Consider the following 14,045-nt stretch of genomic DNA (forward strand, 5'->3'; position numbering starts at 1 on the left):
CTGGTGCCTAGAGCCGCCCCTGTTAAGGAGGGATATCATCGTTACCCGAAATTGGGCCAACTAGTAGGCTTAGGGAGGACTAATGACCCACCAGAGTTTGGCAGAAAGCAGCACGTTTATTATATTGATAGCTAAGCTCAAAAGAGAGTGTGGGGGGTCACATTCACACTCGCATCCTCACGCTCCCAGGACAGGCATGGCACTGGAGATGTCAGGATCCTTCAAGGTAAGTGTCCCACAGCACAGTGATGGACGGTGTGATGAAGGTAAGTCTTCCCAAGGCACGATGGAATGCAACGCAGTGAACCACTGGCCAGGCAGTCCGGGCGAAAGGCCTTCACGGGAGGTACAAGCTTGTGAGTGCACTCCTGAGCACATGGCCCCTTCCCCTTTTAAGGACCTGCTCCTCCTGGCCTGCGACTAGAGATGACTTGGCTGCGTCTGGTTGGTCACACTCCACCTCGGGCAGTGTCCATGCATTGGGTGTTTGAGTGCTGCCTAATTAGAGTCCCAGACACCTTGTCTACCTGGGAGCTCTTCTGATCTTCCAGCCGTTCAACCAGCCTATTCATCCCACAAGCATTTCAGGAGGGAGGGGGAGGGGAAAAGCCACTTCACAGGTATTCAGAGAGGGAGAGGAGACAAAAGGGTGGGGGTATAACAGACCTTTTGAGCATACAGGTTATACATAGCATACAGATCACTGCTGCTCCTACAACACTCCGCCCATTGATCTATTATCATTACAGTAGCTGTTGTTGTTGTAGGACACAGGTGATCTGTTGCAAACAAACCAAACAGTCATAACCAGATGAATATAACTAAAACCATTACAATTGACTAACACCAGATATAACATAATACAAATGCAAACAATCACAATAATAATAATTGGGAATACAGTAAAACCATCACCATTACAATAATTGGGTACATTGACAAACAAAATGAGGCCCAAGTTTGATGCTGCAATAGCCATCAAACAATAAAAGTCAACCGTAGCCCTTAAGTACACACAACAAATAAGATTTGTAGGAGTACCAGTATCAATAACAAAACTTAACAACAAAATGATTATTAGAGAACCTAACCAAAAATAATCCTGATGTATTGGGGGCCAAAGTCTTTTGGACAGAGGTGGATGTGATTGATAATTTGGTTGGAGATGAGGGAAGTAGGGAGAGGAAAAGGCATTTACCCTGTCTAGTGTAGTATCCCCTCTCTCTCTGGACCCAACCTAGCACAGGACATCCACCAGAGACAGACACAGAACATGCAACACAGAGCACTGAACACAGACTTTGTCGCGACACTATAACCATGGTATTTTTATAACTCTTCAGCTGGTACCAGCTCTCCTGATGTTCTGGTTTGGAGGCTGAAAGATAGATGCTTAGAAACAAATTAGCACAGTGCTCCCACCGCGGCAGACCCTGCTCGTTTGAGTTGTCCATGGTGTCTGGGGTCCGGCCACCGGGAGTCTGGATCCGGGGGATCCTGATCATACCAGATATCCCTGTCCCAATCGTTATATGGTCCCGCACCCCCCTGGGCTTTCACCCCAATGGCAGTGACCCAGGCTGAATAAGGCCCCCGGATCCTGTTCTCCTGGGCGGACCCCTCCAGGACCAGATCCTTCAGGCAGGTAACTACCTGGCTCAGAGCGGCATTCTCTACTTCCACCCACTCCCGCTCCTCCTCTGCTGTCACCACCTGTACTGCGGCTACAGAGGGAAGATGCCTGGGCGCTAGCAGTCAGAGCCTGCACATTCCACATATCCCGTTCCTTCTCCAACTCATGAATTGTACTCCCAGGTGGAACCGCCCCTGGGATCCAGGGGTCCGCCCCTTTCTTTTGGAGCCATTCTAACAACACCCCAGGCAGAGATGCCGCTCCCCACGGGGGAGGTGTCTTCTCGCTCAGACTGCTTTGCCTTTTTCTTCCCCTTGCCCCATAATGGCATACTTAACAGCAGTATCCTTTTCTCCCTGCAGTGGGTTGCTAGCCTACCACTTTTTCACACAGGCTCGAGATAGACCCACCCAAGAGACCACCGGGGGGAGAGCGGGGGTGGCACCAGGGGAACCTTACTCTTGGGTCAAATTCTCCACTAAGCTGCCCGCATTCTCCACCATTAATGTTACCTGAAATTGGCCCAGCTAGTAAGCTTAGGGAGGACTAATGACCCACCAGAGTTTGGCAGAAAGCAGCACGTTTATTATATTGATAGCTAAGCTCAAAAGGTGTGGGGGGGTGTCACATTCACACTCGCATCCTCACGCTCCCAGGACAGGCATGACACTGGAGATGTCAGGATCCTTCAAGGTAAGTGTTCCACAGCACAGCGATGGACGGTGTGATGAAGGTAAGTCTTCCCAAGGCACGATGGAATGCAACGCAGTGAACCACTGGCCAGGCGGTCCGGGCGAAAGGCCTTCACGGGAGGTACAAGCTTGTGAGGGCACTCCTGAGCACATGGCCCCTTCCCCTGTTAAGGACCTGTTCCTCATGGCCTGTGACTAGAGATGACTTGGCCGCATGTGATTGGTCACACTCTACCTCAGGCAGTGTCCATGCAGTGTCCATGCATTGGGTGTGTGATCGCTGCCTAATTAGAGTCCCAGACACCTTGTCTACCTGGGAGCTCTTCTGATCTTCCAGCTGTTCAACCAGCCCATTCATCCCACAAGCATTTCAGGAGGGAGGGGGAGAGGGAAAGCCACTTCACAGGTATTCAGAAAGGGAGAGGAGACAAAGGAGGGGGGAAGCATAACAGACCTTTTGAGCATACAGGTTATACATAGCATACAGATAACTGCTGCTCCTACAACAATGATAGCTGTCTTCAGATACTTGAAAGGCTGACATAAAAAAGATGGATGTAGTTCTTTGTCCACAGAGGGCAGGACAAGAAATAGTGGGTTCAAACTACAGCATAGCAGATTTAGATTGAATCTCAGGAAAAACTTCCTAACTGTAAAAACAGTAGGACAATGGACCAGACTGCCTAGAGAGGTTGTGGAAGCTTCTTCACTGGAGATTTTCAAAAGGAGGCTGGACAGCCATCTGCCTTAGATGGTTTAGACACAACAAATCCTGCATCTTGGCAGGGGGTTAGACTAGATGACTCTTGTGGGCCCTTCTAATCCTATGATTCTAATGCAGAGGTGGGCAAACTACAGCCCACGGGACCTTCCTGCCGGGCCCATGAGCTCCCGGCTGGGGACGCTAGCCACTGACCCCTCTCCTGCTGTTCCCCCTCCCCCGGAGCCTCAGCTCACTGCGCCACTGGCGCAATGCTCTGGGCAGCGGGGCTCTGTGCTGCACGGTGGTGTGGCTGGCTCCAGCCAGGTGGCACGGCTGCCTGTCCTGGTGCTCAGGGCGGCATGGCTTTTAGCGTCGCCAGCCACCGGTGCTCCAGGCAGTGCAGTAAGGGGGCAGGGAGCGAGGGGAGGGCGGTTGGATAGAGGGCAGTGGAGTTTGGGGTGGTGGTCAGGGGACGGGGGTGTGGATAGGGGTTGGGACGGTCAGAGGTTAGGGAACAGGCGGGTTGAATGGGAGCAGGGATCCCGGGGGGGGCAGTCAGGAAGGAGAGAGGAGGTTGGATGGGGTGGCAGGGGACAGTCAGGGGCTGGCATTCCGGGGGCGGTCAGGGGACAGGGAGAAGGGGTGGTTGGATGGGGCAGGGGTCCTGGGAGGGCAGTCAGGAATGAGAGGAGGGGTTGGATGGGACGGCAGAGGGCAGTCAGGGGCCAGGGAGTGGGGGGGAGGGGCGGGTGGATGGGGCAGGAGCCCCGGGGGGACTGTCGGGGGCAAGAAGCACAGGGGGTCGGATAGGGGGTGGGGGCCTGGCCACGTCTGGCTGTTTGGGGAACCGGCCCTCCACACAATTTCGGAAACCCGATGTGGCCCTCAGGCCAAAAAGTTTGCCCACTCCTGTTCTAATGGAACATGGTCTCCACATGGGGTTTCCTTGGATCTGGCATTTCTTCTACCATTTCCCTCTCCCCCACTCTGCTTTTTGCTTACCTTGACTTGCAGACGGGCAACTCTTTTGTTTTTTCCTTGCCTGTAAGCTCCAGGCACATCTACTGTGTTATATAAATAACTGAAGAATTCTTAGTATGTAGAAAGATCTCTTAACAGATAGATCTGAAAACAGAAACACAATCTGGCAGAAGTGGCCAGGCATCTTTATCCCCATTCTACAGGTGGGGAAGCTGAGGTGCAGGGAGGATAGGGTATGCTATCAACTGATAGGGAGAATAGAGGGTCTGAACGGGTTTATAATACAGGTGGCTGGGAAAGGATTTGTGTGTGTGTGTAGAATCAGCAAAAATTAACAGAATTTAGTTGGCAGTGAATAATTCTTTGTAGTTTTTTGGGATTTTGTTAAAATCCTGAACATTTTCGGAAGCAGTTTTTGGCTCCCATAGTGACCAAAAAAAAAAAAAAAAAAAAAAAAAAAAACGAAAGAAAGAAAGAAAAGCCATTTAAAAAAACCCCAAACGAACCAAACCAAAAACAGTGTTCCACTGAAAATGGAAAATGACTTTCTCCGGTTAGCATGAAACTCCGCGGGGCTTTGAAGCCCTCTCGGCCCGCCGGGGTAAGCAAGTGCGTTGCAGACAGAGCCCTGCCCTGGAACATGCTGCTGCTGCCATAAGCCCGCGCGAGCAGGAGTCTGCTGCGGTTCCATACCTGTTAAGCGCGGCGGCTTCGGAGAAGAGCAGCGGAGCACTTCCTTCTGCCGATAAGATCTTCGCCCTCATTCGTCACAGCTGGCGGCGGCGGCCGCTGCACCGCTCGCAACTGCTTCTCTAGCGAAGCTGCTCAGGGGGTGGAAACAGAGCGAGAGGGGAGGAGGGAGCGATGCAATGCCCAGGGCTGCTCCCCAGAAACCTCGCTGCTCCTGGTGATCCCGTTCGCCATGTGATCCCGGCAGAGCTGCGGCTGGCTCCGAAATGGGAACCTTAGGGAAGAGGAAGGAGAACCCGTAAGCTTGCCGTGACTTTGCTTCGTGATCCCTCTCCAGGCGGGGGGTCCCTGGCGGCGCGAGGGGGTGCAGAGACGGCAGATGCAGGCGGGAGGGAATGCAGGGCAAATGGATGGGCCGGGGCTGTTCCCGGGACCCCTCTCCCTCCCACACGCGCGTTGTCCTCGCGCTGAACGGCGGAGTTAGCGGACCCTGTGCCTCGGGCGCCCAGACCCACTCCTGGTTCTGGAGAGCCCGCGCTGGGCTCGGGCCTGGGTGGCTTGGCCAGAGCTGCCTTGCTGCCGCGCTTGCAGGGAGGATGGGATGAAGTGACCTGCAAGGGAAAGCAGTGCCCTGAAGATTGAAATCCAGGCTGCTGCATTAGCGTGTCTAAAGCCCATCGCTTTCCTACCCAATTACTCCGGGGGAAAGAGGGGAAGGAAATGTGGTGGTAAAAAGATCCTATTTCCCCATCTTGATGGTAACTTTTCCAGCTGGAGCTGGGCTTTTGTCTTGCTTTGAAAAGCGGGGTGGACTGAGAATACCTGAAAGTTGTAATAAATGGGGTGTCCTAGCAGGAATGCTGCTGGAGTGGTCTTGCTTCCCCTGTGGTTGCTGTTGCAGGAATGTCAGAGCCTGTGGCATCTCTTATTCTGTCTAAAAAATCTAGTCACCTGTCCCTTTGGGGTAGCGTGCTTTAGTCTATAGTGCAGTGTGTGAGAAGTCATCACTTTGGTGCTAGTCCTCTCACATGGGAACACCGCCTAGTGCTGGGTGCTAGCCCACAAGCTGACATTCATTACTTTGTGATTTCTTTTTCCCTTCAAAAGTTTGCAATGGAAATCCAGGGTGGAAAAAAAAAGAAGTCTGTTCACTTCCACTCCCCTTACACGCTGACTAACTGCTGTAAGTGGAGATATTTTGAATTGATGAATTCAGCTAATGTCATTGATTAGTTACCCTCTGTACCCTGCTTTGAAAGCAGAAAGTGCCATGCTGTAAGCTCTGTGGGGTGGGGACTGTCGTTATTTTGTGCACTGTTCAGTTCTGAGTGCGGTCTTAGCACCAGCCAAAATAATACACCTGCTGCATGTAATTTTTGTTTCACTGCCACTATAATACTGTAGCAGCCTGGCTTGAACGGGAGTTGGAAGGGAATCAACAAAGGGCACCTTGTAAGCTGATCGGTCCCTTCCAGTTACCTAGACCCATAAAATGAGACCAGGAGGTCACACAATAAAGCTAAGGGAAGGCACATTTAGACAAAATAGGAGACAAGCTGATACAGGCTGTGTGAAGAATTCTAACTTCAACAGGAATGGATGGGGGTGTTTAGTATCAGCTCTATCAGCAGCACCATCATACACTAGCTTTGTATTTCTGGTGATTTGGCTTCAAGCGTGGTCATACATGACATGTGAAATGAATGTCATGAACTACACAGCACTCTAATGGCAGAGAAATTGCAGATAAGGATTGAGAGTCGTTGCTGGAGCTATGGCATAGGGGCACTATTCTCTTCGTTAGGCATGCATAACTCCCCTTGGAGTACAGACCTGGAGTCAGGAATGCCTGAATTCTACTTTCAGCTCTAACACTAAAATCACTCCCCCTGTAGCTTGTCTTCCTTATCAGTAATATACAGAGAGTGGGTTTACACCAGAAACAATTTAACTCTAAAAACCTACCTTACAGGGCCTTTGCTAGATTTCATTAATTAATATCTTAAGTGCTTTGGTTATGAAAAACTGTATTGAATAAGTATTTTATATTGGCACCTGAACCTACAGGGGTTAAAATATGAGTTTCAGTGCAGGGTTCGAACTGTGCATGAAGGAGATCTGCACTGCTGCTTACTGTACCAAGTTTTGTTCCAGGCAATGCCATCTGTGTGTTACTTCCACCATCAGTAAAATTCACCCCACATATGATTTTTAACATTCTCTCTTAGAAGATGTTTCAGTGGGGTGCAACTTACATTCCTTGAAACAGCTAACCATTTTATTGAACGGAGCGGTGATCACTGACAGGGAAATATCAGGCCATATTTTCAAAGGCATTTCAAAATGGTGCCTGCAGCTTTGCAAATGCAAATTTGAGCACACATTTTATCTATGATTTTTTGTGCCTTCTCAATCTCTTATGTTTGCATGAAAATTGTAATTTGTATGTACAAATAAAGTAAACTCAAATGTTATTTGTAAACACAGAAGCTTTTTGTACTTACAAAACCTTCTGGTGTGAAAAATACACATCTAAAATAGGCACTTACAGAATTATGGGTGCAGTTTTAGTGGCCACCTTGGAAAAGTCTGACCAATAAGGTTGTTAATACAGTCATTAGTAACTTAGCAAGAAAAATTCAGTATAAGTGGACATTTACAGGAGCAGTTAAGAGGAGAAACAAAAGATGTAACTATAAATTATTCCACTGTAAAATCATGCTGATATTTCAGGCATGAGCTCTTATCATTATTTCTTAAGTTTTTTTTTTTGTTTTGTTTTGTTTTTTTAATGTCTTCCAGAATTGTTCAGGGTTTGACTACGGGCTTAAATCCATTCACTTTCATCATAGTGCCCAAATGTAAATATCCATAGGCTGAATGGTCATTACAGGGACATTTTCCCAGTGTTATAATGTACATTGTTTGATTTTAGATGAAATGTCAGATTATATGAATGCCTGTTGCTTTGCTTGGGAATTATGTTTACATTAAGATTGAAATATATAGATTTAAAAAACAAAGAGCTCTATAACCATGCTCTAAAGAGCCATATTTTCGGGGCTAAATATATTTGATAAGGAGAGGTTTCTTTGGTGCATTTGCCAAGTGGGAGGGTTATGTTTTTCACCAACCCAACTCCGGGGAGCTAATTGCCTTTTAAATCTCTCCTCCTTTTCCAACCCGCAGTGGAGGCTTGTGTGAAATTTGCCACTGCCTTGCTCTCATTGTACTCACTTGACTGTTGTCCTTTCCTTTAGGAAACCTGCACAAAGATGCAGCACTGCCCCTAAAACAGCACTTGAACTGAAGCAGATCAGTCGTTGTGCCTCCCATTCAAATCCTACCCAGATTACTGAGTTCAGAATAATGATGCCTTTGGGACACTTAGCCAAAGGCGCCAGCCTGGAGAACCTCATTGAAACCTGCCTTCAGTCTTTTGGTGAGTGTCCTGATTTGAAACAATCGTGGGTAAATGTTTTCAGACCTTTGTACAGTAGCAGTTTAGGTAACTTGTGAAACGTTAAGATATAGTCAAGCATTTATATATATAAAATAGGAATCTATAAATTTATGTAATATATGATGAGAATTTAGAATGATAACATTCTTTTCTGGGAAGGCACTCCTAATCAGTACAGTAAAGTTACCAGGCATTTGAAGTGAAGTGATTTTCATTTTATTTTTTGTTACTCCATGCACAGAACGGAAAAATTCTTTGCACATGGATGGATGTTTAACAAGTAAACGTTGGAAAATGGAGAGTGCAATATTCTCAAACTGTGTAAATGTGTGTATATTGTCTAGTGAGAAATTAGAAGAGTTGTTTTGTGGACTAGGTGCAGTAAAGTAGGAATGCTTGTTACTTAATCAGAAGAGATACTTACAAAAATCAGCTCTTAAGGAGAAAAGATTCAAGTGAAAAGCCCAATCATATACTTTTTGGCTTATAAATTATTCATGATTTGTTACTTTCACCAGCAAAATATCTACATTGAAGAGTACCATTTGAGATGTTTAACTTGTGCAAAAACCAAAAAAGATGCTTTCTATTTTCATTATTATTTTCATCACTATTTTCACTATTTTTGATATTTTATGGAATCAAATGGAGGGCTTCAAAGCCTTTATAAAGAATAAAGATAGAAATCTAAGTATTTTAAAATCATTTATTTTTTAAATGATGTATTTCTTTGACTATAAAGTACCATTTTCTTTTTTTACTGCCAATATGATAGTCTTCCATGCTATGTGCTGGATATTTCAGTCCCTAGCAGCAGCTTGTGGCATCCCAAATAAATTTGTGTTTATTTGTAGAGTTCACCTTTTTATAGCTGTAAACCAACATGAAAACTGCAGATTTTTCAAATGGAGATTAAGCTGAGTATGACACCGATTTTTCTAAATGTCCAACAAACTTCTTGTTGTCAATTGCAAAAAATAGGCAGAGCAGTGGAAGTTGTATTTGTACATACAGTACACATAGGGTGAGTTGCAGTTCGATGAGTTTCTTTTCCGTGAAGGATTTATAGGAGTTAAATAAGACTTAGTATTGATATGGTGCTTTACCTCTTCAAAGCACTCTACAAACCATGACTAATCCTTGCAACACCCCAGTGAGGAAAGCATGGATTGTTACTTACTGTTGATAAAGAATTTGCAAGGGAAGACATACACCTCTGCAGAAGAAGAGAACCAACAATCCTTTTCTCCTCCATCCAGTTTTATTGAATTTTACTACGTACGAAAATCCATTAAACCACTAAAAAGCCCTCACTCTTACACAAATGTTAGTAGTTTGGGGTTTTTTTGCATCTCTCTTCAGACAAAATGAGCCAAACTAAGTGCTAAAGTAAGCCTATGTACACGTATTGTATTTGTTTTAGTTCATTAACCAATCTTCTCAATTTGTACCTGTATTTTCATAGAAGAAAAAGGATTATGCATTTTATATTAAAAGCTAGCAGAATGGTTGCAGTGACTTATTTCAAATAATGGAGGTGAAATCCTGACCCCACTGACATCAATGTGGTGTTTGCCATGGACTTCAATGAGGCCAGGATTTCATCCAATATTCTTATTTGTTTTAGTCAATATACATATTTTGTGTCAATTATATTTTAATCCTTCTAAATGAATAATAATGCATATGTAACCATCAGATTTATGGAAGAGCTTGTTTGAGAGAACTGTGTTGTACTGTAGATATCCACATATTCTTATATAAGCCAAAGGCATTTCACAGTCTCTTCCATTCAGTGAGCTTATACAAATAGTCTTCCTATATGGCTTGTGTTTTGTTTTCCTTGAAACTGTGCAAATTCTTAAAATATCTTGGGACTTCACAGTAGAGTATTTAAATAAAGCATGAAATGAGGCTGGTACAACTACATAAAGACATTGCGTACAGAGGGTTCTTTCGGGGGTTAACTACAAACATCTTGCAAACAACCTTCACTGGAGTCCATTTCAGGAGAGGGGATGGGGAGACAAAATTTTGCTCTGTGATCGGGTAAAAAAAGTGTTAGATGCTGAATCAGTACAAATCAATCAACAGACTGAGTGGGTCCACTCTATGCCTGAAATTGCAATGCATGCTACCCAGTTACCATGGACAGTCACAATTCTATTTCAGACTGAATTTTTCTTCCTTCTGCATCTCAGAAAATCACTCTAGAAAACACTCTGATTTGCAAGGTTTTATAGATAATCACCCCTGATAAATCCAGTGCTGGAAACTGTGCAGTGTTTTACTTTAATGTTAGATATACATTTTATTAAATTAGTATTTGAAGCACAGTAGGGAAACTAATGCTTAGGGTTACTTGCTGAAAAAGAGTTCTCTGCTATGAAAATTCAGTATATAATAGCCCCAAAAGAAGGCACACAACATACTTTAAAATGTGCATTGTACATTATGCTATTCCATTAATATTTGTAATAGCACCTAGAGGTCCCAGTCAGGGATCACATCCCCATTGTGGTGGGTACTGCACACAGACAAAAACTGTTTGAAAACTGATGTATGTCTAATGCGCGATAAAGGCTGGCAGCACTAGTGGAGTGTAGGTGGGAGCTGACAGCCCTATTCCATATCAGATATGATAATTAGCACGGGGCCAAGTCAAGGAGTCTTAAAAATGAAGACAAGTAGTTTGCACTTGTTTTGTGTCATGCAGTGGAAAAGGGGAAACCAGTGAAGGGATGCAATGATCGAGGAAGATGTGTGTTTTTTTGTGTGTGTGTGTTTTTTTTGTTTTGTTTTTTGCAGCAGTGTGGTGAATGGATGTAAGAAGGGGTGGGGGCAAGATGACCTTTGTCAAGAACAGACAGGAGCAAGTTGGAGTGACAAGATGTGAGATAAAGAGGACCTGTATCAAGGTTTAGCAGTGTGAACAGAGAGGAAAGGACAGCTCTAGGAGATGTGTGTGAAGGAAAAAGCAAGATTTAGGCAGTGCCTGGAAGTGTGGGTTCAGAGAGGGGGCTGGGTCAAAGACGATGGGCCTCAATGTTAGGAAGGATGTTAGTGTTGTACATAGTGACAATGAAAGTTGGGAGGGCTTTAGGGGAAAGATCAAGAACTCAGTTTTGGCTATGTTGAGCTTAAACTGATAGCTAAATATCCACAAGGAGTTTTCAGAAAGACAGTTTTGAATTTTAGTTTGGAAGGAATGAGGGAGGTCTGGAGTGGAAAGGTAGATCTGAGGGTCTGTCTACACTGCAATGTAAGCTCAAAGTTAGTAGAATTCAAGTTAATATATCCAGGGTCTGCTAACCAAGGGCTTGAGCGTCTAGACTCATTTGTAACTCAGGTTAGGAATTTCTGAACCCTGGGTCTGAACCTGAGACCCCAACATCTATAGGGAATTATGTGGGCCTTAGTCCAACCACCCATATCTCAGACTTCCTAGAGGCCTTCCAAAATGTAGCTGCTTTAGCCCTTTGTTCAGATGCAGCATGAGAAAAAAACTTGACTGTCCTATCTCCTAGAACTGGAAGGGACCTTGAAAGGTCATCGAGTCCAGCCTTCACTAACAGGACCAAGTACTGATTTTGCCCCAGATCCCTAAGTGGCCCCCTCAAGGATTGAACTCACAACCCTTGGTTTAGCAGGCCAATGCTCAAACCACTGAGCTATCCCCTGGGGAGTTTTTGTCCAGAGGAGCCCATGGCATTGTGGAATGCTTTCGGTAGCCTCCTTGACCATGAGTCAGTCCTACGAGGCTGCGTCTACACTGCAAACCAATAGGGCTTGATCCCTGTGTCCCAGTTTGACTCAGGCTTGGACATGCCACCTCTGCGTGGTCCTGAGACCCTGGATCTGAGTTAGTGTGATTTGTGTAAAGGGGGGTGGTTAGGTTGAGCCTGAGTTTGAACTTTGGGCTTATATTGCAGGATAGACATATCCTGAGTCATCCGTGTAAAGATGATACTTAAAACCATATTACTGAATGAGATCTCCAGAGATAGGGAGAAGAGGAAAGGGGCCAAGAATGGAGCTCTGTAGGAACCACCATGAAGGCTGGAGTGAGGATGAATGGGATCCATCTTGCGAATGAAACACTGAGAGCAACTAGAGAGATAGGAGGAGAGCCAGGAAAGGAGTGGGAGGACAAGCTATTAAGAACATGTTTCAGAGTCGCAGCCGTGTTAGTCTGTATCTGCAAAAAGAACAGGAGTACTTGTGGCACCTTAGAGACTAACAAATTTATTTGAGCATAAGCTTTTGTGAGCTACAGCCGACTTCATCGGATGCATAGAATGGAACACATAGTGAGGAGATATATATACATACAGAGAACATGAAAAGGTGGGAGTTCCCCTACCAACTCTAAGAGGCTAATTAATTAAGATGAGCTATTGTCAGCAGGAGAAAAAAAAACTTGTAGTGATAATCAAGATAGCCCATTTAAGACAGTTTGACAAGAAGGTGTGAGGATACTTAACGTGGGGAAATAGATTCAGTGTGTGTAATGGCTCAACCATTCCCAGTCTCTATTTAAGCCTAAGTTGATAATATCTAGTTTGCATATTAATTCAAGTTCAGCAGTTTCTCATTGGATTCTGTTTTTCAAGCTTTTCTGTTCCAAAATTGCCACCTTTAAATCTGTTACTGAGTGGCCAGAGAGGTTGAAATGTTCTCCTACTGGTTTTTGAATGTTATGATTCCTGATGTCAGATTTGTGTCCATTTATTCTTTTGCGTAGAGACTGTCCGGTTTGGCCAATGTACATGGCAGAGGGGCATTGCTGGCACATCATGGCATATATCACATTGGTAGATGTGCAGGTGAACAAGCCCCTGATGGCATGGCTGATGTGATTAGGTCCTGTGATGGTGTCACTTGAATAGATATGTGGACAGAGTTGTCATCGGGCTTTGTTGCAAGGATAGGTTCCTGGGTTAGTGTTTTTGAACTAACTAAAGATTCTTGAAACCCCCATTTTGTTGATGCTTGAGGTTGAATAAAAGCTAACGTGTTCTTCCCCAGCTGTATTGGTTCTGTGGTGCTGACAGTGTCTGATTTAAACAAACACAGGCAATAAATATCTTGAATAGGACAGTTCCATTTTTAGTCACTTTTCTGACAGAAACCTTAACCTGTGAATCAGGCAGGCAGCAAGCTGTGGCACAGGAAGGGCTAAAAACATTTGATAAATTATCTAATTTAAATACATGAGGCTCAGTGTTGATATTTTAAGTCCAGAAAGTGTGATATTTCTTCACAGAATAGCTTGGGTGGTCAGCAGCTGAAAGGATGGATATTTCAGTGGTGGTCACTCGATGATCATGTCTGTCAGCTGTATGTACACTGGGCATGGAAATGTGAACTGTTCACAACACACTGGTCTACACCAGCTTCTTCTGTAATTATGAGCATAGCATTCTGGGGTTTGAGATCCATTATGTAGAAGTCTGTCATTGCTGGTAATTTTGCACTTAATTATATATGTGTGTAAGTAAAAAGTTTGGTGATAAGAGCCCTCCCATTTCCTGTGATTGTGATTTTGTATCTCTCCCAGATAACTCTACCTTTGGGTTTATCATGATTAGGGTTTAGAGATGTCATTAGAAAACTGCAACTAACATGTTTCAGGTAGTTTAGGCTTTAACACATACTAAGCTCATTGAGTTGAAGCCTAGGGCTGGTCTAGAATAGGCTAAAACAGGGATGGGCAAACTATGGCTCCTGGGCCGGATCCGGCCCACCAGCTATTTTAAGCTGTCCCTTGAGCTCCCGCTGGGGAACACGGTCTGGGGCTTGCCCCGCTCCGGTGCTCCAGCTGGGGAGCAGGCTCGGGAGCCATTCCATGCAGTTCCCAGAAGCAGCCACATGGCCCTGCTC

The 14,045-nt window shown here is 45.1% G+C and overlaps 1 protein-coding gene and 1 long non-coding RNA gene across 2 annotated transcripts in view; one reads left to right on the forward strand and one right to left on the reverse strand.

Moving 5' to 3' along the window:
• Positions 1-96: 96 nt before the first annotated feature.
• LOC128837449 (uncharacterized) lies at positions 97-5,608 on the reverse strand. The gene is made up of 3 exons (XR_008444944.1): positions 5,522-5,608; positions 4,703-4,973; positions 97-4,153 (listed from the first exon to the last, which is right to left on the reverse strand). It is a non-coding gene; the product is annotated as an uncharacterized LOC128837449 (long non-coding RNA).
• The window catches only part of RASGRP1 (RAS guanyl releasing protein 1), a 68,798-nt gene continuing 59,664 nt past the window's right edge, over positions 4,912-14,045 (forward strand). The window contains exons 1-2 of the mRNA XM_054028659.1: positions 4,912-4,997; positions 7,960-8,141. Coding sequence (XP_053884634.1) covers positions 4,966-4,997; positions 7,960-8,141 — 214 coding nt within the window. The 5' untranslated portion in view covers positions 4,912-4,965. The remainder of the gene's footprint in view (positions 4,998-7,959; positions 8,142-14,045) is intronic.

This window comes from Malaclemys terrapin, chromosome 4 (assembly GCF_027887155.1).
Source record: "Malaclemys terrapin pileata isolate rMalTer1 chromosome 4, rMalTer1.hap1, whole genome shotgun sequence".
In the NCBI taxonomy this organism is placed as follows: Eukaryota; Metazoa; Chordata; order Testudines; family Emydidae; genus Malaclemys; species Malaclemys terrapin.